The sequence below is a fragment of the Hyperolius riggenbachi genome, chromosome 3 (assembly GCF_040937935.1).
Source record: "Hyperolius riggenbachi isolate aHypRig1 chromosome 3, aHypRig1.pri, whole genome shotgun sequence".
Taxonomy (NCBI): domain Eukaryota; kingdom Metazoa; phylum Chordata; class Amphibia; order Anura; family Hyperoliidae; genus Hyperolius; species Hyperolius riggenbachi.
Genome location: NC_090648.1, coordinates 285,878,866 through 285,904,370, shown reverse-complemented (window position 1 = coordinate 285,904,370; position 25,505 = coordinate 285,878,866). Strand labels below are relative to the sequence as shown.

The 25,505-nt window shown below is 43.4% G+C and overlaps 1 protein-coding gene across 2 annotated transcripts in view; it reads right to left on the bottom strand.

Moving 5' to 3' along the window:
• The window catches only part of ASZ1 (ankyrin repeat, SAM and basic leucine zipper domain containing 1), a 118,848-nt gene that overhangs the window by 36,669 nt on the left and 56,674 nt on the right, over positions 1-25,505 (bottom strand). For both annotated transcript variants that reach the window (XM_068272717.1, XM_068272716.1), the window contains 3 exons: positions 24,418-24,533; positions 22,795-22,867; positions 16,783-16,839 (listed from right to left, as the gene is read on the bottom strand). In XM_068272717.1, the coding sequence (XP_068128818.1) occupies positions 16,783-16,839; positions 22,795-22,867; positions 24,418-24,533 (246 nt within the window). The remainder of the gene's footprint in view (positions 1-16,782; positions 16,840-22,794; positions 22,868-24,417; positions 24,534-25,505) is intronic.

Sequence of the window (25,505 nt, the reverse complement as noted above, 5' to 3'; positions counted from 1 at the left end):
AGGTTTGCCTGAGGTAAAATGTTTCCTGAATACTACATGCCTTATCACCATGGTAACAACGCTAGAAGATTTATTAAAGACGGGAGATAAGCTTAGTGAATTGAGGCCAAAGACAGGCTGTTAATTAATTGCATGTGAAAATAACTACAGAGGAGGTAACTTCACTACAGAGGAGGTAACTTAAGGAATGAAGAGATAAGATAACTCTCTCACTGTGCCATGGTAAGTTTACTCTTGCCTTATCTCCAGCATAATCTTAGTGAATTGAGGCCTATATATCACTTTGATGGCATAAGTAATGAGAAAAAAAAGTTTATTTCTGTATCAATAGTGACAGCTGAAATCTTAAGGAGTTATAAACGAGAAATGCAAAGTGGTTAATAAAGATCTGAATATTTAATGGAGTGTGCTAATTTTTTCACATGGTTGTACATTTTCCCAAATTTCAGAAGCAGCATACAGTCAAAGCGAAACAAAATCCTAATGCTAGTCCAATACGGGTCTTTTGTGATTAGGAGTGGTTTGTCCCCTTTTAACTACCTGTAGATATATTACTATGACACTTGTAGGTGTCAAGTGACGATTTTCACTCATAAAACAAACATCAATGCATTTGTGTCTGAATAAGCCCTAAATCGATTTAATTATACCTCACCGCTAATGTAGCACAATGCTATGCTTTCATTAGACAAATTAATAGGTAGAAAACATTACAACAGTTTTTCTGACACTAAGAGAATGGGAAGGGGAATGAAGTTACTTCACTAGCTTGGCAGTGATGGGAGGAGCAACGTTTGACATCTAGAGCAAAGCCAACCTTCCTACTTCAAGGAGGGATAAAGATTGAGGTTTTCTACTGTGGTATACAAAATAGGTAATCACTAAAATGCATCCAAGCCATTTTGCAAAAATATTAGTATAGCTTCAGGGAAGCAAGTTTATTTTTAATATTTATATCCACTTCAAGTTCCCTTTGCTTGCCTAGAATATACTAGCTAACTGCAGGCTTAAATGTATTAAAGTTAGGCTTTCTGCAGCCAATCCACCATTTGGGCGCAACATGAAAATCACGTTTCTATGCTGCAGTGATTAGCACATGGGTTGACTCTGCACTTCTAGGGGGACAAAAGACATTTTTGCTTCCCAATCATGGGCTGAAGTTGTACAACACTCCTAGTAACTCAATTATCTGTATCGCAAGGGGAAGGCAATAAAGTCAGGTTTGCTGGTTCAGTAATGTTTACTAAAATCCTTGCAAAATATTATTCCATTTCCAGAAGAGAACGGTGTGTTTCAGGAACACAGAGTTAAATTTTGTAGCCCACTTCGCTATGAAATAAATAAGCTTATTAGGCAAAATCAGTTTGGCCTGTGTATTCCCAAAGCATGTAAGGAATTTTGTCTTATGTAGTCTTTATGAAGAAACCAAACTTGGAATAAGATAAACATAAGCCACCCATGTGTTGGAGAAAGCTACTTGAAGGCAACGAGCAAGTAAAAAAGGATTGTCATGTTGGTCAACGGAAATGAGCCTTAAATAACACTGCTAAATTAAATCTTGATAGGCGAAAGTAAAATACGGTGAATCTGCAGTGTTTCCAATTCTCTCAAGTGAAGAAGTAGGCATAATAAATTTAGAAAATTGCTCTCTGGCTCTCCCTTTACAATCATCTGGGGAAGTTCCTCAGTGGAGCACAATATATCTGTCTCTATTCTTTCTTCACCTGACTTTACTTTTCACAGCAGCAGTAAAAAAGATTTTGCTTCATACATGGCAAGGAAACAAGAAGACATTTTAAATGCTCAGTTTACAAGGTTAAAAAAACTGCATGGTAAATGAACATATTTCTGAAGGAATATATTTTCCCTGTGTGTCACTAAAACCTCTAAAAAAAAGATAAAACCCTCAAAGCTCTTGTCTGGGTTCCTCTGCAGATGACGCTAATTTCTATCTTAATAGTACAATTTAAATGGCCTAAAACTATCAGACCATTTCTGTTTCTATGCATACTAGTAATTTAACTGTGGTTTACTAATGTTTGAACTCCCCTACAAGTATCCCCAAATGCAGATATAAGCCATGATCCAGCAAAATTACACTTTTACTGTTTTAAGAGAATGGAAGTATATATGCATAGACTGTAATCTTTCATAAACCTAATGCTAGCAAAAAAATTCTATTGTAAGACTGCAAATTTGTTTAGTAGCTTGCAATGCAGTGAAGTTTATATAGCATCGTAACTTACTGATATACTGTTCAGGATACAATATAGGGTTATTTTTTACAAAGCTTGAAGCAGCTGATTCTCCAAAGTTTTGGTTATTTTTTTGTTCATCATATTTATAACAGTGTGGAAAAGGTGTCACTTTTTTCCCCTCTATTCTCTACTTTTAGTATTTAACCACTGCTCCACAATTTTGAGATCTCCATATTTGATTATGCTCCTAAACAGTCCGATGCAGCTGCTTATGTATGGACAGGAAATAGAATTGGTAGGTTTATGTGATGGCACAATCATATTTTATACTCTCTTTTTCTGTCCAGATGCTGGTAGAAGAGGTCCTATCTCAGGGATTGTCATGTCATTGGATAGGTCGATAGCTATATGCTGAAGCCACATGGGTTATGCTAGATGCTGGTCCTCAGCTGTGCTACTCGGAATGCTGGCAATACAAAGTGACATCACGGAAACCGATATCCATGACGCAGCTATGAATGATCAATTTGCTTTCATTGATTGATCTACAAGGATGTCTTAGCGTAAAACACCTTGGTGAGACCATTTTTGCTTGCTCTTTGCATGATATGGAACCTGGCAAGTTCAACTGATCCAATTGCATGAATGTTGCTCACAGTAATTCCCAGTACTGCTGCTTGGCTTTGTTGGATGGGACACTTGGCAAATCACGGAGTTAGAATGCTTGAATGTGATGTATGTAGTGAGTGTATGGTCTTCTCTTTTAGGCTAATTTCACACCAGGACGTTGCGTTAGAGGGGGCGTTAAGGTCGCATAACGTCCCCCTAACGGAACGCCTGGTGGTGCTGGATCTGGACGTCAGAGTGAGCCGCGTTGTGCAGCTCACTCTGGCGTCAGTGATGCCGTGATGCGCACTCTTGTGCGCATTCGGCATCACGTGGTCCCGCCGGCCAATCGCCGCACAGAGCGGCTGCTCCAGGAAGTAAACACTGCACGTCATAACGTGCAGTGCATAATAATTAGCCATGTGCCTGGCCGCTCTCCGCTCCTCCCCCACATTACTGAGCATGTGCAAGCAGTCTAACGCGGCTCAGCCGCGTCCAAATTACTGCATGCAGTACGTTGTATTGTGACGCAGCGTTACAATGTAACGCAACGTCCGCACTGTGAACAGCCCCATTGATTTTTCATTACTGTGCGGTGGGCTGCGTTACAGGCTGCTCTAACGTGCGCCTGTAACGTCCCACTGTGAAACCAGCCTTAAGTTGTGCCCATTTATTGAAGCATTCCACTAATCCTCATGCTGCAGTAGCCACCCTTGCATGTTGTTTTCTGCAAGTGCCTTGACAGATGTAATGCACAACAATAAAGAAGATTCTTTGTAACCTAATTTGAGCCAATTTTTGTATTTCTCTAATCCCCTCTCAGGGATGTTGTCCCATACATGACCTAATAAAAACATTTTGGTGACATAGGAGTTAGAATCCACCCCACTCCAACACACACGATAACTATTCAAGTCAAGAGTTGGCACACCAAGGGGTGCTTGAAGGACCACCACTGTGAAAGCTTGTGAAATTTAAAACCATACATATAAAATGTATATTTCTCCTAAAGTAGAATGCACTATAAATTAAATTTGTCCTAGGTCACTGTTACTTACAGTAGATAGTAAAAACATGGTCAGACAGATTTTGTAGTAGTCCATCTTCAAATGGGGATTCTCAGTATTACTGGACCTTTATTCTTTACAAATGCATTTTCTGGGAAGGATATACTTAAAGATGCCAGCCAGCTTCACATTGCACACTGTTTTGGCACTTGGACTGAGCACCTGCTGTTCAGTAAGGGCCTTTGTAAATAAAGAGATCCCCATGAGGAGATGGACTGATCCAAAACTAACCTGTCAGATTTTTACTACCTTCTGTAAGTGACATAGAAAAAAGGTTATTTATAGTGCATTATACTCTGGTAGCAAGCTACACTTTAGGTGTATGTATTTTATGTTATAATTTTTTCACAATAGTTATCCTTTAAAGGAGTTATCAGGCTTAAAATAAATAAAAAAGCTTTACTCACCTGGGGCTCTCTGCAGCCCCTTGCAGCCAACTGTCCCATGCTGATTGATCCGCTCTACACCGCCGTCCAGGTCTCTCCACACGGTGCAGAGGCAGAGGTCCTTACTGCGCCTGCATGAAGCGCGCTGTCAATCATGGCCACGTTGCCCGCAGCGTACTGCGCAGACGCAGAACTACTGCGCCTGCGCAGTACGCCACGGGCAACGTGGCCATGATTGATAGCGGCGATTCACGCAGGCGCAGTAAGAACGACCTCGAGGTTGGCCTCTGCACCGTGCGGGGAGCCTAGACGCCAGCAGAGAGCGGATCAATCAGCGTGGGACAGTCGGCTGCAAGGGGCTGGAGAAAGGCCCAGGTGAGTAAAGCTTTTTTTTATGTTTTTCCTGATTCCTTTTAAGTGCCACCCGCTGGTTTCTCTTTAAGTAAGTCTTATATTGGAAATCAGTAATCCTGCGACTTTTTAAGAATTCTCCATCCCCTTGCAGCAGAGTCTGCATACCCGTTCACACCTGCTCCCCTCTCCTTCCCCTGCCAAAAGCGCAGCAGGCAGGTATGCAAGCATGGCACTGCATCCACGCCATTCATATTACAACTGCCTTTTAGTTATACAAATAACCTCCGCTCCAATTTTCTTTAAGCAATTCAGTATAGAAGTATACATTATTTACCTGGGTACAATTACAATGGAAACAATTACTTGCTTACCTGGGGCTTTTTCCAGCTGCTCATAGTCTTTCAGTTTCCTCAATGTTTTCCAGGATCCTTCCATTGTGCTGTTATCGGCTGAAATTAAAGTCTGCAATTGGCTAATTCGTGGGCTACTGCGCATACGCGGTCCAGGGAACGGAAGCATTCTGCGCATGTGCAGTTTATACAGACTTATAACTGAGCATGCCCAGAATGTTCCTGGTCATGGGAGCGCAATCAAGGAGGCGCACGGCTGGGACGGTGCATGAGCAGGAGTCCGCGACCCAGCACAACGGAGGAGACCAAGAGGACATTGCAGGACCTAAAACACTACGTGGGCTGAAAAAGCACCAGGTAAGTAAAAAAGTAATCTTGTTTCCCTGGCCAAAGGTTTACTTTATTCTTTTCCCTTAACCCTCAGACACTAAGATTAAAAACTTCATATCAGGTACTTTCATTAGCAATAACCTTGAGTATATAAAAGGGGTAAGTCACTGAGCTGTGCTGCAAAACATTTATAAAACTAGTCAAAATTATCAGCACCCTTGATTTTGTGAAGAGTGCTTGATCTGAAACAGTCACATGTAGCAGAATGTTCCTGTCCCTGGATATTCAAATAAAATATCGAATGTGTTTAAGAGCAAAAACAGGACACAAGCTTGGGAGTTTGAGCAAAGCGCCATGGGCTAATACACTGTCTCTGCCAGGGCATACAGTGTAATATATACACTTCATTTAACTGTTATGTCCCGGAGATAATCAGAAAAGGAAACACTAATGTAGAAAGTAATCAGACCCTAGTACAAAAAGTAGAGAAAAACAGTATTCTTATAGTTCCAAAAGTCCTATGGGCTACAACCCTCTCTGCCAGGGAATACACAAATATACACACTCCATTGGGCTGGAAAACCTTTCTGGGGAGAACACTGCAAAGTTATGTCATAAAACATGGACAGAATTATTCTAAGTCTTGCCAAAGAAAGCAAATGGATCAACTTTATATATTTTTTTAACATTCTAAGGGAAATTATAGTTTGGAGATCATTAACTATTGTCCATTTTAGGAGGAATACCAATACATTTAAACAAGATAACTGGTGCTATAATAATATGACTAAAAGGTCTTACTGGTAAAAAAGTATTATGTGGTATTTTTTGACCGATTCTGAAACCCCCGTAAACCTATTATCCAGTGGCTGGGAAGTGTAAATGGTTAAAGAGAACCAGAGAGGAAGCACCCTCATGTATTTTATTACATTTATCAGTGAGAACATGACAGTAAACACCTACCCTGCTTTTAGTTTCATTGTTATCTGCTTAATTAGTCTATTAGCAACTGTGATAAGAATCCACCGACTATTCAGTCGAGGTTTGACCTGGAATCATAGCTGAGTCACTCTTCTGTGATGTCTTTTCAAGCCCAAGCCTTCCCCTCTCCTGGCTTAGATTTCCTGCTTTGCATACTGAGAGCTGTAATGACATAGGAGGGGCTGCTCCTACTGAGAGAGAAGCTCTGTGGCTGCAATATGATCCCTGTGTGCTCTGTGTGCACTAGATACTGACTGCAGTTTCATTCCTATGAGAGACGCTTCTTACAGTACATCATACCAAAATGAAAGCACACAGATGAGCCTTTCTCATATAGCCTAGATAGCAGCCTAGTCTCATATAGCATAGACAGCACATCCAGAACAACTCATATAACCCGGAAGGAGAAGGGATATGAGCCGGCGGCCATATTTGATTTTTCCTGGAGCAATAATGGATAAAAAACACTAAAAAAGGCACACCAGAGCGGCAAAATTATCAGGTAGAGCATTTATTCTTTACAAGCTATCAACTGATATGTTTATTTTGTGTAAAACGTTCATCTCTGGTTCCCTTTAAGGAGACTAACAAAATTTTCAGCCTTATTTCTTCTATCCTATAAGTTCCTATACCTGTTCTAATGTGGTCTGTCTTACTGCAGCCTTTTTCTAGTTGCACAGTCACTAATATCTGTTATATAATCTAATCTTCTTTCCTTTGTCAGCTCAGGCAGGAATGTGCTGCTCTGCTGTAATAGGAGAAGCTATGCAAACACCCTCTCCACACTCCCTGCAGGCTCTGTGTGCTGTGTGTTGTTGCTGTATGAGTCACAGACAGAGCTTCTCTGAGCCTGTCACATTCTGGTTAGCAGCCATGTTTTTTGTTTGTAAACACTGCCTAAAACTGGCAATTACAAGCCAGGATCGCAGCAGGGAGTGGCAGAAACAGCAAAGAGGGGCCCAGGAGAACATAATGAATAAAATGGTATGCTTTTTATTGTAAGAATTTTAGAGTACAGATTCTCTTTAAAGAGAACCCGAGGCGGGGTTCTCACAACAAAATCCCCATACAGAGGCTGGCTCTGCCTATAGAGCCAAGCCTCTGTTGGTAATCAGTTCCCCCCTAAAACCCCCCTGCACTCAGCCAGACCCCATAAATCACAGCCGCGCTGTGCGGCTGTGTTTACCTTCCTGTGCTTTGCTGAGGACGTTTTTCCTTCTCTTTCTAAGGCAGTCATTACTTTTGAGACAATGCCACTTGAAATGCTAAGAATTTGAGCAGTTTCTGTTACAGTAGCTCCTGCCATACGAGCACCAACAATTTGGCCTCTTTGAAAGTCTGCCATTTTTATAAATTATAACCAACTTTGGTTTAAATATCTGTAGAAAACAATTATTTTAATTAAACATATCAAATAAAAATAATAAACAAAAAAAAATGTAACATATGTCAAGTGTTGATGGAACGTTCAAAGATGATGCCAAAATGTTAGGTGTTTCCATTATTTTGTCCAACCCCTGTATTGTAGGCTCCAACATATTTAGAAGCCATCTGTCAGGACCAGAATATTTCTATTTAATTTGCCTGTCATTAGGAGGTGGCTTTCACCCCTCAACTAGTTGCCTATTTCTAGAATTTACCTATTACTATCTGCCAATCACCAGGACCTGCCTACTGCTTAATCTGCCCATCAGAGTGCCTATCACCATCTGTCAACAAAATGTGCCTGTCATAAGAAAGTCCCTATCAATATCGATTTTACTATCTGCATATCGCTTAATCCGCTTGTTGTATAAATACAGTAGAATCCTTTTATAGTAAACTCTTAAGCCCCATCTACACCATAAAATTCCACATGCGATCGGATCAAATTCGATTGGGTCGATTAAATTCGACATGTCCGATTGGGACTCTATCAATAGTGTGGTCGATTTTGCATTGATAACTAACCAAAATCGATCACACTATCGATCGAGTCTCGATCGGACATGTCGGATTTAATTGATCCAATCGAATTCAATCCGATTGCACGTGGAATTGTATCGTGTATATGGGGCTTAAAGGGAACCTTAACTGAACAGGGGTAAAGAGTTTCAATTACCTGGGGCTATTACTAGCCCCCTGCAGCAGTCCTGTGCCCTCGGAGCCGCTCTGGAATCCTCCGGTCCCTCGCCGTCACTTAATTTCGTTTTTGATGACTCACCAGTCAGCCGGCCGCCATGCGTATTATTGGACGCATTCCCTACTGCATTAGCGCTGTTGCGGACCGCAATGCGTACAAAAATACGCGTTGCCGCATATCTACGCGTGCGGAATGCGGCAACGCGTATTTATGCACGCATTGCGGTCTGCAACAGCGCTAATTGCAGTAGGGAATGCGTCCAATAATACGCATGGCGGCCAGCCGACTGGTGAGTCGTCAAAAACGAAACTAAGTGACAGCGGGGGACCGGAGGATTCCAGAGCGGCTCCGAGGGCACAGAACTGTTGCAGGCGGCTAGTAATAGCCCCAGGTAATTGAAACTCTTTACCCCCGTTCAGTTAAGGTTCCCTTTAAAGGCAGCCATACACTGGTCGATTTTCACCAGATCGACCAACAGATAGATCCCTCTCTGATCGAATCTGATCAGAGAGAGATCTAATGGCTACCCATACACTACAAACAGATTTTGAATCAATTTCAGCATAAAATCGATTAACAACTGTGGAACTGCCTCGGCTCGAATATAGGCAGATTCAACAAAGAGAAAAATGCATCTCTAATCAATTCTCACTAGAGATAAATTTGTCTCTTGTCTAGCTGCCCATATACTACAGGCCAATTCCCGCCTGATTTCAGCATGAAATCTTCAGGGAATTCTCTGCACCCGTCGCGTTTGCACCGCCGCAGCCCCCCAGAGAATAAATGTGACACCCCCCCCTGCCCCCCCAGTGTGTACATTACCTGTACTGTAGCAGCCTCCGTGCGGTGACCGTCCATCCTGCCGGGCTCTAAATGGCGCATAGCGTCTGACGTCAGTGTGTATGCGGATGTCAGAACCCAGCAAGATGGATGGAAACCGCGTGGAGGCAGACACTGGCCAGGTAATGTATAAATGCACACACTGAAAGGGGGGGGGGGGGGGGCACATTCCTACATTGCAGCGGCAGGAATTTTGTAGTTTCATCGCTCGTTCCAAAATTGGTCGCTGTACCACCACACACCCAACCAACCAACTTCGACCCAACATCTTGCAGCATGCGCAATAGACCATGCGACCAATTTCCGTTGAAATTAGTCGCTTTGTCAGTCGGGCATGCACTTGGTGGCACAGATTTTCCTCCAATTCGATTATAATAATCAAATTGGATGGTCGATCGGCCGCCAAGTCACCTTATGTATGGTCACCTTAACACTAGGTACACACAATAATTTTCTGACATATTTACAGTCAGATTGACTATTTCCAACAGGTCCGTTACGTTTTCTGATCAATTTTCCGTTCACTTCTATGGAAAATCGTTCGGAAACTGGATCAAACCTGTTAGAAATAGTTGATCTGACAGTAAATCGTGTGTACCTAGCATAAAGGTACCCACATCTTGCCTGGCATGCCGCCTGCAGAATCTACCCAGGCCGCCACTGCATTTCCCTGTGTCTCTCCCCCCCCTTCCCCCAGCACAACAGCACCACAACAATTGACCACCTGAGGTTGGTTCCTGGTCACACACCATTCAGAACAGATGGCTCCTTGAACTATGCAGTTGAGCCATGGATGACTACGGGATACAGTCTTTGCATCTGATCTGGAGCTTGGTGAGATCTTATTGCTTGTCTTGCAATCTGTCTACAGCATTCCTCTGCGAACAGAGGGTGCACATCAAAAACCACAAGCGAATCTGCAAAAGCTATCGGTTTTTTAAGCTGTTTTTCAGAGCGATTCTAGGCATGTTTAGAGCGATTTTCTAAACAGGCAGCTACGGGCAGAGCAGGAAGAGACGCCATGCAACACATGTGAACTGATAACATCAAGCGATATCTGCTGGTCTGTGAGGGGTCAGCCTCAGTTCTGGAGAGCGGATTGTTGTGCATGCAGCCACAAGGTGGTGTGTGTGTGGGCACCAGGCACTGGCACGTATAGGTGGCGTGTGACATTGAACATTTAAAAGGTTTCACACTATGTATATGTTTTTTTTTACTGCAAAATGCTGAGGAAGGAGAAAAACCTGGAGTGATTGCCGTTGATGAATTTGAGCCCTATTAGCTGTCTGTGATTGGTCAGCAATAACATCTGGTGAGCGTATATAATTACTCTAAGGTGACGGAGGAATGTGAAACACGTTTGAAGTGGCACAGCACTGGAATAAAGTGTGGTGAATGGATACAAATGAGCTAGAGTAAACAGGACTTCACTATATTTGTCCCCTCTTTGTTTCTATCCTTATATGTGAAGCTCTTTGGTCTTGGAAGAATTGAGGATTAAATCAAAGAAGAGTGACTGTATTTGGATGGACTGATCGGAGGATCACATTCAGGTCATGTATGCTGTAGAGCGCTTATGCGGTTTGGTTTAAGGTCTTCTAAACATGCCTAGCATTTTTTGGAGCATTTTTGGGAAGCAGATTTTATATTTTGTTACAGTAAAGCTGTAACTGAACAACTTCTGTAACAAAAACGCTTGGAAAATTGCTCTGATCTAGCGCTTTTCAGAGCGATTTTCCACTTTCCTGTACTTTACATTTAGGCAGAAACGCCTCCGAAAACCACAAAAATGCAGAAGGACCCACGTTTGCGTTTGGGAGGGGAAGAGAAGAGAGCCGCTCTGATGTGCACCATCCCATTCACATTCAATAGGCAAGCGGTTTTCCCCACGCAAGCATTTTAATTAACCACTTGAGGACCACAGTGCTAAACCCCCCTAAAGACCAGGCCTTTTTTCAATAAAATGGCCACTGCAGCTTTAAGGTCAAGCTGCAGGGCTGCACAACAGCACACGAGAGATTCCCCCCCTTTTCTCCCCACCAACAGAGCTCTCTGTTGGTGGGGTCTGATCGCCCCCCCCCCCCCCCCCAGTTTGTTTTTTTGTAAATATTTATTGAAATTATTTGTATTAAATAAATCTATTCCCCCCACTATCCCGGCCACCCCCCACCAGCCAATTACGGCGATCGGCTCTCATAGGCTTCTGCCTATGAGAGCCGATCGCTCTCTTGTCCCCCAGGGGGACAGCCCCTGCCACACGGCTGTCCCCAGTACAGCGCTGCTCCTGATCGCAGCGCTGTACTGTGTAAATAGACGGCGATTATGCCGTCTAACAGTCTCGGAGACTGAAGACGGGGCAGAGCTCCGCCCCCGAGAAGGAGATGCGCGCGCACCCTGCGCGTGATCTCCTTCAGTAGTCGGCTCCAGGAATGTATCTTAGGGCTGGTTCAGACGGACGTTTGCAGAGCGTTTACAGCCAGTGTTCAGGGCTTGGTGTTAAACGCTCCCATTCAAGTGAATGGGAGCGTTTGTACCAAGCTTTCAAGCGCGTTTACACAAACGCGGCGTTTGGGTCCCGATTTTCTCTGGCGTTCAAGGAGCCCCTGGAAGCTACATGTAGCTTCCAGGGGAGGTTAACCGCGACGGCTAATGTCCCCCTAGGGGAAGAAAAAACGCGACCGCATCCAAACGCACACGAACGCTGCTGAACGTGACGCCAGCAAACGCAACGCCTCCAAACGTCCGTCTGAACCAGCCCTAATATTGACGGCTCCCAGAGGGCTAGACCATGTCTCTGCACAGGGGAGTTGCTATCAATTCCTCAGTTTAGAGTTTAATTATCACCTTGCTGAAAGAATCTTATTGATATGGTGGTAAGGGGTTCAAGATTCTAGCAATGTGTGTTTATTATCTTTTCTTTTCTGATAAAGATACTAATAATGCTAATTGTAAACAGTGGTCTGCCCCTCTCAGCAGCTTGTAAAGTGGATGCAGCCTGGAGTGAATCATCATCACAAGCAGGCAGCCAGTGAGTGTAAACACAGACTAGTGTTATAGCTAGTTATATTCCAGCAATATTACAGCTCATTTAGTTACCTGTTACCACCTCAGATCAACCTATTTCTCCTCATGTCTCCTGCATGCTGTGAGTGACACAGTGAAATATATTTGTGAGCTGTGTGAGAAAAGAATTTTTAAGCAGGGATAGAGGGAGAGACCTGGGTGAATAAATAAAGTGCTCCTAGCACTAGTGGGCAATGTGTACACTAATATAGAGTATTAAAAAAAAAAAAGTTGTTTCAATCGATAGTATTCCTAAGCTTTGAACGCTGACTGTCTAGGCTTATTAGACTGTTGTATGTAGGTCGCCATTTGATAGGCTTTTGGCAACAGCTGCGAACAAGAGGTCTAATGGACATTTATTGCTAATCATCATTACTCTCCAGATTTTAATTAAAGAAAATCTGTAATGAAAAAAACTCCCTTGGGGGGTACTCACCTCGGGTGGGGGAAGCCTCCGGATCCTATTAAGGCTTCCCCCGTCCTCCTAGGTCCCACGGCGGCGGCGAAAATCCTCCCGCAGCAGCGGCGATGTAAATATTTACTGCTCGGGCTCCAGCGCAGTATTTGCTCTTCCCACAGAGATGGGCGAAAATAGCCGATCTCCGTCGGGCTGCTCTACTGCGCAGGCGCAAGTCTCCTGCGCAGTAGAGTGGACCCGACGGAGATTGGATATTTTCGCCTATCTCCGTCAGAAGACCCGCAACAGCTCCCCCGCTGGAGCCAGGAAAGGTAAATATTGAGCAGGCTGTCGGATTTGTTGCCTGTGCGTTCCGGGGGCTGCAGCGACACCAACGTGGGACATGGGAGGACGGGGGGGAGCCTCGATAGGGTCCAGAGGCTTCCCCCTACTGAGGTGAGTACCCCCAGGGGAACTTTTTTCAGTACAGGTTTTCTTTAAGTGGGCACTAAGTACTGTATATCCCTAGTGATGGTGCACCAGAGTGTGTTGTGATTGGTTTGGTGTATGGCAGGGTGGCCATCCCATGTGCTTTTGATTGATCTCGACTTATGAACTTTATGATATATTTAATAAATTAGTTTTTTTGATCAAATTGTATTTTTGACAATTTGATCACGCTTTAGTGATTTTTCTGCATCATCACACAAGTCAGTCCAAATCTCTGCCACTTCCCACTCTGTTGTGCACAGACAGTAAATCTGTCAGAAATTTGTAACATGTGTACCTAGCACGAAGGTACCCATACATCTAGAGACTTGGCAGCCAATCAACCATCCGATTCGATAATTATCGGATAAGATGATAATTGGTGCCAACAAGTGCATGGCTGATCGACGTTGCAACAAATTTTGTGCCAAGCATGTCGATCGGACATGCTGCTGCAAGATGTCGGGCCATCGTGGTCAGTCAGCTGCACAGCAGTGATGGCGAGCAATATTGGGACAAGGGACGAACGCAGCGAAACCCCCACGCTGTTCCCCCTAATGTTCAATGTCCCCCCCCCCCCCCCCTCGGGTGCCCAGTGCCCATACATTACCTGTCCGTCGTTGGCTCCAGGCTCCATCCATACACGCACCCCACATTGCCGGCGTACACGGGGACGTGTGTGTGATGTCATGCGTGCACATATTACTCCGGCAACCACGTGGGATGCGTGAATGTACAGAGGACAAAGCCCGGAGCCAGCGGTGGACATGAACAGGTAATGTATAGTGCACTGGGAAAGGGGAAGGGGTTAGGGCACACTGAACAGCAGGGGGACAGCACCGGGTCAGTGAGGTGGTAGATGCGGCGTCACAGGGCAGATCGATTTCAGTATGAAATTGATCGGGGATCGGCCTTAGGCACTAGGCACTACAGATGGGGACTGTCAGGAACAGTTTTCTCTTTCTTTACTTTATAAATTCTGAAAAAACAGACTGTGGACATTACAAAACACGAGTTATGCTACTAAACTAGTATTTGTCTTAAAAAAACAAAACAGCTGGTATAGTACCCACCTTCAGACTGAAACCACAGCCCAGGAGACAGGCAGACTAATTGTTTTTTGTTTTGTTTTTTTACAAGTGTTTTATTTTGGTAACTATTTGGTAGGGGTGAAAGGGGTTTGGAGGTGCATTTCTGTCTGGATTTATGGTCTAAAAGTGGTACTTGTTTAAAATAATTTTAGGCCTCCAATTCTTAAGTCAAAACTCACCAAAATACATCTTTTAGACATCCCGCGTATAATAAAAGACTACAACACAAAATTGTTGAAGTAATTCAATTTATGAATAAACTTAAAAACATTGTTCCCTTTGCTATCGGTCTTAGGTGTCAGGCAGAGAGTAGTCAAAATCCAGGCAAAGGTCGGTGCAGGTGGCTGGCAGAAAGTACCGTATATACTCGCATACAAGCCGAATTTTAGACCCCCAAAAACGGGGCCAAAATTTGGGGGTTGGGCTTGTATGCGAGTCTTGGGGGGTGGTCAGCGCCCCCCCCCCCCCCCCCCCGCCCGCTCCCTCTCTCCGCGGCTGCTGCTCTTACCTGTTCAGCCAGCGGCCGCTTCCTCTAATCCAGGTTCCCCTCTCCATCATGCGTATAAGTGTATCACAGCAGCGCGCCCGGCGCTGCTGCTGTGACGAGACAGGAAAGAGCGGTTCCCCTGGTAACGGCGATGCACATCGCCGCTACAGGAAGCCGCGCTCTCTCCTGCCTCGTCACAGCAGCAGCGCCGGGCGCGCTGCTGTGATACACTTATACGCATGATGGAGAAGGGAACCTGGATTAGAGGAAGCGGCCGCTGGCTAAACAGGTAATAGCGGCGGCCGCGGAGGGGGTGCACTGGCTATACTGGGAACTTTACTGGCTATACTGGGCACTATACTGGCTATACTGGGCACTATACTGGCTATACTGGGGCACTTTACTAGCTATACTGGGGCACTTTACTAGCTATACTGAGGCACTACCTACCCATACTGGGCACTATACTAGCTATACTGGGACACACTGGGGGGGATCACTCGGCCTACACCAATCCAGCATTTCCTACCCCCGGCTTATATGGGGGTCAATCATTTTTTCCTGTTTTTTCACATAAAGTTGGGGGGGGGGGGGGCAGCTTATATGCGAGTATATACGGTAGTCAAAATCCAGGCAGAGGTCGGTGCAGGTGGTTGACAGAGAGTAGTCAAAATACAGGCAGAGGTCGGTGCAAGCGGCAGGCAGAGAGTAGTCAAAACCCTGACAGAGGTCGGTGTAGGCAGCAGGCAGAGAGTAGTCAAAATCCAGGCAAAACTCGGTAACAGTGAGGCAGAAGCAGTTGGGAACCAAATGGCTATATTGTTAACATCATGTGCTTAAAATTAGCTTATCTGCCATCACTGCCATGGCAGTCAGGTGACACAGGGGAGAGATCAAATTACAACTTGTGATTAGAGACCAAACTCTCTATACACATGCAGACAGCATTTCTCTCTATTTACCTTCTGTCTTTTGCAGGTGATCGGGGTCCAGATGGGGGGGATCCGACAGGCTAAACCCTCTATATACATACAGGGCGCATTTCTCTATGTTTTCCTTCTGCCTTGTGCAAAAGTTCAGTTCCACTTTAAACAATTGTCACTTGTCAGGAAACAATTGTCAAGAGTATGTGCTGATGTAGCAATAAAAAAAAAAAAAAAAAAAAATTAAAAAAAAAAAGACTATTGCAACTTGAAATTGGTGTGCTAGCCTGGACTTACATTTGGCTACACTTTAAATTTGTGTGCCGCCCCCAATGACGTCACGCTGCACCGCTGCTCCATCATTCTGATTGGCCGCCAGTACCCCGGAAGAAAAGCGGGGACATGGGGATCCCGGCGGCTGGGAGAGAAGGCCAGGCAGCCGGGGAGAGAAGCTGAAGTCTCGCTGCGCAGTGCCGATCGAGTGCAGGGCTCCAAAACCCTGCAGAAAGCAGGTAATTATCTACCCCGAGCTGAGCCCGGGATTACCGCTCTGGGCATATTTTTCCTACCTCGAGCTCAGCTTGGGGATACCACCACGAAGAGTTATTTATTTTTATATATAATAGTAGATGTGGGTGTACTTTTACTTTTTGGCACACTTAATTCTTGTGTACTGTGAACAGTACACGGAAGTATTATGTGTATCGGTTTACTTTCACTTTTGTAAATTGCAAATGGCAGTGTTAAGTGAACAAATACGCATATCTGTCCCCCTGATCTGCAAGTGAAGTTTACAGGGGCATAGATATGGGTAGCAGGGAACTTGAAGTAGTTAAACAGTTTGGAAATTCTGCTGCCCTAGAAGTGAAAAAGGAGCTGCTTTTCTTAACAGTGGATGTAGTGGAAGATGATGCAGAAAATGAAGCCAATATACAAATAAAGTCAACAAGATTGTGCAAAAGAGCTTGGATTTTGATATCTTGCATTCTCCCACAGTAGAAAAAGGTACAATATGTAAACAGAGCTAAACTGCGGCGATTTATGTCAAGCTAAATAAAATGAACATTTCAAAACAAGTTTATAAAAGCATCATCTGACCTTTTTAAGCTCTTCTTCCTCCATGGACAACAGTTGTCTCAAATTTATATTATTCTCCTACAAAATAAATGGTTTGCAAACATATGAAGATCAAATACTTGTTAAAGTCAAAACATGTTCATAGAATTTCTAAATTCTTGTACAATTATGCAATCTTTAAAATTAACATTAGCTTAGACTACTATGTGCCTTTTTATAGATAATCCACAATGGAAGACATTTGACCAAAATGCTTTTGATCCAATTTATAGCTATAGGTCAAAACATACAGTTTGATAACTTAGCCAGCAGAATGACAAAATTGTAACTTTGTGTCAAATGAAACTGCTACATTTACAAAAATAAGTGTCCGTTTCCACAGGAGCGGTTTTTGCTCCGAATCCGCAGTTTCCCCGCAGGCAAATCGCACTGGGAAACTCTGCCATAGAGAACAATGGCAACGCCCGCCAAATCGCTTGTGTTAGGGACTCGGCCGGCATTTCCATCCGAATTTGTGCAAATCCCATAGCCGTGCATGGCACAGCTGATAGGATTCGTCAGCGTATCCAGACCCAGAAGTGCTGCTGCGCATCTCACAGACGCGTGCGGCTCAAGTGGAAACGGGCCCTAATGATTAAAAATGTGTCACACGAGCTGAAAAAAACTGGCTGACGGGCTCTATAAGCAGATTTGTTGCTATTACTTTGCTCATTATCCCCACTATTTAGACAGCAAAGAAGAAAAAGTACAGATAAAAATATAAGAATAGCCAAGAGCTGGGAGCTCCCAGAAGTTACGGCACAGGAAGTGGCTGGCAGAGAGGCTCCTGATCTGACCTCCTGATTTTCATCAAGGAGCTGGAGCCAGAGGCTTCCACCTCCCGAGAGGAGTACCCCATGGGAGCACTCATTTTTTTGCTACAGGTTCCCTTTAAAGGGAACCTGAGGTGAGAGGAATGTGGAGGCTACCATATTTTAAAAAGCCGGTAGACCCGGAGAAACATGTCAGGGCTGTTGGCGTGCCTCTGACTTTGACACAGAGCCGGTTTGTGGAGCCCGCTCCCCGCATGCTTCCCCACACTATTTGCTACTGCAGCTGTCATCTTACCGGGCTGCCACTCCAGGAAGCACCACGTCTGAGCCCTGCGGCGGGAGACTCCTGCTATCAAGACACAACCAGCCGGTTACTGCACGGCTGTGCGGACGAGACTGCCTGCGGCCAATGTGGTCTAAGCTATTTGCTCAGCTGCCTGTGAGGACAACTTGTTAGCCTCGGATTGCAAGACCTTGGTCACTTCCCCACCGTGAGCACCGGCAGTGGGTTTGAGAGACCTTAAAGAAAACCTGTACTGAAAATGAAGAGTCAAAATAACCATACACAAGTCATACTTACCTGCTGCATAGTCTACTCATCAATCTCTTTCTCCTCTCCTGTGTCCTGTTTGTCCACTGTGATCAATGGAATTCTCCGTCCTCCATTTTGAAAATGGTCAATACCCCATAACAGCTTCCTGGTCAGCACACAGTTAAACTGTAATATCGCCCACTTAAGCCATAGGGAAACATGGACACATCAGTTCTCCTCTCAGCTGTAACTGACAGCAACTGATAAATTTCAGTTCTGACAAAATGCTGTCAGAACTGGAAGGGATCAATGTAAAAGGAAAATGGTGAGCTTCTGAGAGGAACTGATGGCAAAGTAATTATGTAATGTTCATGTGAAGTTACCTCGTGTTTATTTTAAATAATTTTACTCAGTACAGGTTCTCTTTAACTACAGATTCTTGACTTGGGACTCTCCCTGATGCCACGTCTAGCCCCTGGTACAGTATGGCCCATCGGCACTGATACTCTGATATAAACTGCTGTCGCCTGTTATGCACTGCTTTATCCTGCTGGCTACTGCTTGCCACTGCTGTGCTTTAGACCTACTGGCTGTTCATTACTAACATCTTGGCTCAAATGTGCTGCTTATGTGTCTACTTCATTGACCGATCTGGAGTGAACTTTTGTGCTTGATCACCTATTCATCTAACTCATATGGAGTGAACCCAATTGAGTTTGTTATGTACCCTTTGGAGGACTGACTGTGATCCTATTCACTCAAGCTTGCTGTTATGCAGTTTTGCCCTGGGATCCCCGGTCACACTAGGTGATCTTAGGTGTTTGAGTGTGATGTTGCGCGTGTGTGGTTGAGTATGTACTACATCCCAACCGGCCTGTGTCTTTTATGAAACTTTTTGTATGGATTAATAAAGCTTTTGTATATTTGTATATTTAAGAAGTCTTTTGCCAAGTCTGTTGCATATGCCGCCCAACCCCACTTCTTCCCCTGAAATTTACGCTACCATATTTATTTCCATTTAAATAATACCAGTTGTCTGGCAGTCTTCCTGCCATAGACCCTAGACAGGTATGCAGCAGATCAGGTACTCTGACTCAGGTTTTACTGGACTGGCCATATGATTGTTCCAGGGTTTTGATTCACAAATGTCTTATACCGGAAGATCAACAGGGCTGCCAGGCAACTGGCTTTATTTACAAGGAGATAAATATGGCAGCCTCCACATTTCTCTTACCTCGATATCCCTTTAAAGAACATCTGAGGTGAAAAACTTATGAGAAAAACAATTGTATCTATCCTCCACCTCCTAAAATAACTTTTTTTTTAGATATCCCACAGTTTTATTTTATATTTAAATCTAGTTTTTTCTTTTTAATTGTTTGTGGTCAATGACACCTTCACTGATGTATGCTAGAGCTCAAATCTATGAATTATTGACACTTTTTATCTCTTTTCTGCCCTCAGAAGCTATTTACCGACAGGAAAGTATTTTATGGCCTTAATTACTTATTAGTGAGGGTTAAGCTATAGTTTGACCTAGTACGACCCAGTCTCAACCCAGACAGAAACTTTCACTTGCATACCTGATGTTTAATTCTTTCAGGCAGAGAAAGACTAAAAAGGAACCCGGCTTAGTTATTTGTGTGCTTGGCACTGTACATACACATGTCTATTTCATCACGTCACATGTCAACTCGGTTGTCCTTTAGCCATTTCAGCCCGCGGGTATTTTTCACCTTATGGACAAGAGGAATTTTCACATTTCAGCACTCCTCCCTTTCACTCCCCAATAACTTTATCACTACTTATCTTGCCCATTTGCCCCGGTTATTGCAACGTTAAAAATATATCCCTAGTATAATGTATGGTGACAATATTTTATTTGGAAATAAAGGTGCATTTTTTCACTTTTACATCCATCACTAATTTTTAGTCCATAAATTAATAATAATATGCGTGTAATTTTACTATTTGGTCACAAGATGTCCCCATTGAACACTTCCTATTCGGGTACAATAAGTACACTATAGGAAGTAATGTGTTGCCACACTAACTAGGGAAGTGACGCAGGCATCAATGGATGCCTGCGATGACGGTGGCCTAGAGGGGAGATTAATGAATAAGAAATTTGTTCCCATTCATAAATCTAACAATCTGTGGCAGTAAGCGGTGGAAATCAGCAGCGGGAGGAAGTGTGGCAGCTCTAATTAAGAATAAACACTGTTTTTGTACAAAAACAGTGTATATTCTCGGCGGATGAGAACGGATTGGCTCAGGGGACTTTTTGTCACCTCCCAGCGCCAGAAATGGTTAAACAAGCTTAGACACTTCTAAGAAACTTTCACATACATGTTTTCCTATTTCTTAAAAAGAAAAGCGCAAATAAAGAGGGATACAAAATATCAAAAAGTATTTAAAATGTATTAAAAAATTACATATGATAAATTCCACCAAATAAGCAACTTACACAAATCATTCAATTGTGCAATAAACAAGCGGCAGGAATAAAAGGAAACTGTTCCCTGCCAAACAGTGTGCTGCTTTCAAAAAGAATTTAAACCAAATGTGGTTATCTGTTAGATGGTCAACGTACAGTATGTAGAGAGCCTCGCGCTGGCCAGGTGTAACATTTTCAGGTACCATTTGATAATATTTTTGTATCATATCCTACATAATAAATTTAGTCTTCCTACTACAATCAATTCTAAGTCTAGCTCTAAAATCCATTGGAATGGATTAATATGAATTTACCACAGATTATTGTATAAATTAGCATCAGTGGTTACCACTTTTTTTAATCGTATTTTAAGTAATTTTAATATGACTGAGGCTACGTCTTGAAATAAAATTGCATCATTATCTTTAAGTATCTCCATTTATAACACTGCCAAAGATGTCAAGCAAGGCAGAAAAGCAAGATGCAAGTGATACCTGCATGATGTTGGATCTACTAATCAGGACGGGAGGAAAATAAGTTTTTTATTAGTTAAATAAGAAGAGCAAGTGCCTCACACTAAAATGCTATTAGTCATAAAAAATAAAAACTACTAATAAAATGTTACAACTTTACCAATCAGAGTTATGGTAGTAGTATGTGCACCAATCCCAATAAGTAATAAGCAATCATGATCAATTATGCCTATTAGAGAAACTACATGGGTGCTTTTTTTTTTTTTTTTTTTTTTTTTTTAAGAAAAAGCATAGTAATTTTGAAACCCAGGTTTCTCACAGGACAGAGATCATTGGTCCTTATATGTGCTGCTACTCATTCTCTTCCCAGTTTTTCTTTCAATCATGCATTAACTACTTACTGCACCAAGTGCAGTATAATCACATCCTGGGAAACTTCTTTCGAAGTCCCAGGGACGCAAAAGTTAGTCAATGGGAGCGGGCGACCGCTGCTTGCAACCGTTAACGCTGGTTAGTGGGGACATGAATGAATTGGAACACAGTTCCTATTCATTAATCTAAGTCCCCGATTAAATGGAGGTGAAGTGGTTAAACTTCGCAAACAGCCTTAAAGGGAAAAAAATGAGTTTCACTTACCTGGGGCTTCTACCAGCCCCATGCAGCCATCCTGTGCCCTCATAGTCACTCACTGCTGCTCCAGTCCCCCGCTGGCAGCATGCCGACCTCGGAGGTCGGCGAGCCGCATTGCGTACATTTTTACGCATTCCCGCTAGTGCAGGAACATTAACACATACATTTTTACGTGTTAGTGGTTCAATGCGTAAAAATTTACGCATTGAACCACTAACGCGTAAAAATGTATGTGTTAACCACTTCTCTACCACAGGGTTTTTCACCTAAAAACCACAGCAATTTTCACATTTAAGGGAGGCAAGGGTTAATGGGCTTAATGGGGGTATAATTTATTTAAAAAAAACCTCACTGATGCTGATCAGTCACTAATGCTGTGTTAGTTATCTGAGATCCTCTCACGAGTGATCTCAGTAACTGTAACAGCATAGTGACTGATACAATGTTTACACACATTCTGCATGAATAAGCACTGTCATTGGCTTTGTGAACACATGTTCACATCAGCCAATCACAGACCAGCGGGTACCCGACGCGTATGCCCGTCCGCATGCACGCGGACGCGATCGCGCACGCGAACGCGCACGCGATCGCGCACGCGAACGCGCACGCGATCGCGCACAGCAGGAAAATAAACAGGAGTTGCCTATCTACGCCCCTGTGACTCAGGTGAATTTTAAAGGGGCGTAGATAAGCGTGGCAGAGGTTGTTAAGTGGTTAATGTTCCTGCACTAGTGGGAATGCGTAAAAATGTACGCAATGCGACCCGCCGACCTCCGAGGTCGGCATGCTGCCAGCGGGGGACTGGAGCAGCAGTGAGTGACTATGAGGGCACAGGATGGCTGCATGGGGCTGGTAGAAGCCCCAGGTAAGTGAAACTCATTTTTTTATTTTGCTTGGACCTTCCCTTTAAGAGAAGGAGTGGAAGGTCAGACTGCCAAAAACTGACGAGAAGTGGGCGGTCCTAAACTCCATGGGAGAAGCAAACGCAGCAGGGAAGAGTATTTAGCACCACACACAATGAATACCTTGGCAGCATGCAACACTGCCTGTTTTCAGTAGTGTTTGTAAGCTCTAGGATCCCATTAAAAATACTCTGTTTAGCTTTAAATCCTTAATGCAACACAAAAAACACAAATTTATATTTACCGTAAAGATATCACCCAGATGTCCAAGACCCAAACCATGTAAAAACACGTCAAGATCACTGGAGGCTGTGTATCTACACAGAGAGAAAGAGAAAAAGTAATTTCCATCACTGAAGGCACCCCATTACAATGTGATATGCCATCCCACTATCTTTTAGCCACAGCTTGTATGTTTAATTATTTTTAATACCAAATTTCCCCATCCTGCTCAGCTACTTTGTCATTCCACCGGGCTGGAAAAAGTTCTGGTGTCCATAAGTCGGGGACTATCTACCTGTACCTTGTTGCACCTGTACTCTGGCATTCATGACAGCTTGAATTCTTATAGAAATACTGTACAATCAGGTTCCCACATTCTTGTATAGCAGTTCATTCACATATCAGCTTGGCAAAATGGAGCCTTGTTATACACCATTCTTTCCCACCACTGATTTGAAGTACAGAAAGTGTGTTGGACATGCCATTGTGTTGATATGTCTTTCCTAAACAAAAGTTTTAACACTCTTTGCTTGGTGCTAGGATTAATTCTGATCCTGAAAAAATAACTTCATCCTCTCCAAACCGTCTTGATTAATGGAATGAGAAGTGTCTAACATTTCAATGTACACCTGTGCATTTACTCCAGAAGTAATGAATGCTATCTGCCCTGGTCCTTTTACCTATGTAATTTTCAATGTGAGTAATTCAGAAACATATTCAGCTGGTGATCACCACACCAGAATATCAATATAAACAGAAAGGAATGAACAGTATTACTCTGAGAACAAAGAGGGGTAAGTTATTCTCAAATAACTGCAATGTGCAAAGATAACTAGACAGGCACAAAAGGTCAGCATTCCTTCAACATTCTACGGCGGTGCAGCAGTGGAGGTGGTCAAACCACCTGAATGCGACTTCAGGTAAAGCACTTTCACTTTGCCATCAGATGAAATGCATGTAAACCCAGCCCAAATACCTAGAAGCAAACTGCCAGTCTGGATCATATATAGTGAGCACCATAAAAAAGGGGAGGGGTTATTAATAAAGCTCCTTTTATCAGGGGTGCAGTTCATGATTTCAATTATAGGTGTATTGGGCATTCTGGAGTATACAGGATAAAAAAATAACTAGAGAGAGTAAGATGATCAGAGAAGGTCAGCAGCCCAAATTAAGCAAAGTGGAAGCCTTTTTTATTTTTGCTCTAAAATTTGAACCGCCCTATTACAACCTCCTTGCACCCACTCGCCCACCTCTTTTCCCTGGGTATTATTAAACATTTCAATCTTCTTTATGTGCATTCTATCGATAGCATCCATATGAACACATCTAACATCTTCTCCTCTTCAGTCAGCACAGTATCATCAAAACCCAGTCAGTTTAATTACCTTTCAATAATTTTTGGTAAAGGAAAAAAAAAAAAAAAAAACAGGGAAAGCAGCACAAGAGAACACTACTGCCACCTAGGGGTACATTAATCTGTAAAGTTACATTTCTGTTACATAATATTTACTTATATTTAACATATAAATCACAACTAGTACACATCTTACAGTGGTCAATACGAAGTCAATATTTTTTTCAGGCCTGCTGTTTGTAAAACTCTTCAGTTGCAATGTTGTGAACATAGGAACACTGTGGTACTTACCTAAAAGTATCACTTGCAGTTGATTCAGGTTGTACCTTCAGATATCTGTACATTGCTTCTGCTTTGCTCAAGTTGCATCCATTAAGATTGCCAGAAAATGTAAGGATGCTAAAAATCTATTGGGGAAAAAAACACGCTAGTCAACAAGCAGAATCAACGGCATAATAAGCAAGCAAGGACTTACCCCTGTGCTTTGATACAACTCCTAGTGCATTGGTTAAAAAGTACCTTAGGGTAAAGTGAACCTTAAATGTAAAGAAGAGTTTCACTTACCTGGGGCTTCGAACCAGCGCCCCGCAGCCACCTTGTGTCCGCGGCATGCCAAACAGATCCTCCGCTGCGGCTTAGTTTAATGTCGGCGGTCTACTGCACCTGCGCGGCCCTAGCTGGGTGCATTCTCGTGCGAATTCATGGCGGCGAGAGAGTCCTGCACAAACACAGTAAGCGAGAACCTCTCACTGCGAGTTCGCAGGACACGTTCACCGGCGTGAACGCATACAAGGATGCGCTGGATCCGCCGACTGATCAGATGCCTGAAGCAAAACTAAGCCATGGCGGGGGAATAGAGGATCGGTTCAACACGCCGCCGGCACAGGGCGACTGCGGGGGGCTGGTCGAAGACCCAGGTAAGTGAAACTCTTGCTCTTATTTACAGTTAAGCTTCACTTTAAAGTAAAGTGCCCAATTTAGCTTACCAGTGGCTTCTTCCAGCCCCCTGTAGCACACGGTCTGTCAGCTGCCCATCTGAACGAGGACTTAGATTTGTGCCTTTGTCAGATACAGTCATGGCCAAAATTGTTGGCACCCCAGAAATTTTTCCTAGAAAATCAAGTATTTCTCACAGAAAAATATTGCAGTAACACCTTTTGCTACACACATTTATTCCCTTTGTGTGCATTGGAACAAGAAAAAAAAAGGGGGGAGGAAAAAAAAAAAAATTTAATTGGACATAATGTCACACAAAACTCCAAAACTGGGCTGGACAAAATTATTGGCACCCTTAACTTAATATTTGGTTGCACACCCTTTGGAAAAAATAACTGAAATTAGTGGGTACCTATACCAATCAATAAGCTTCTTACACCTCT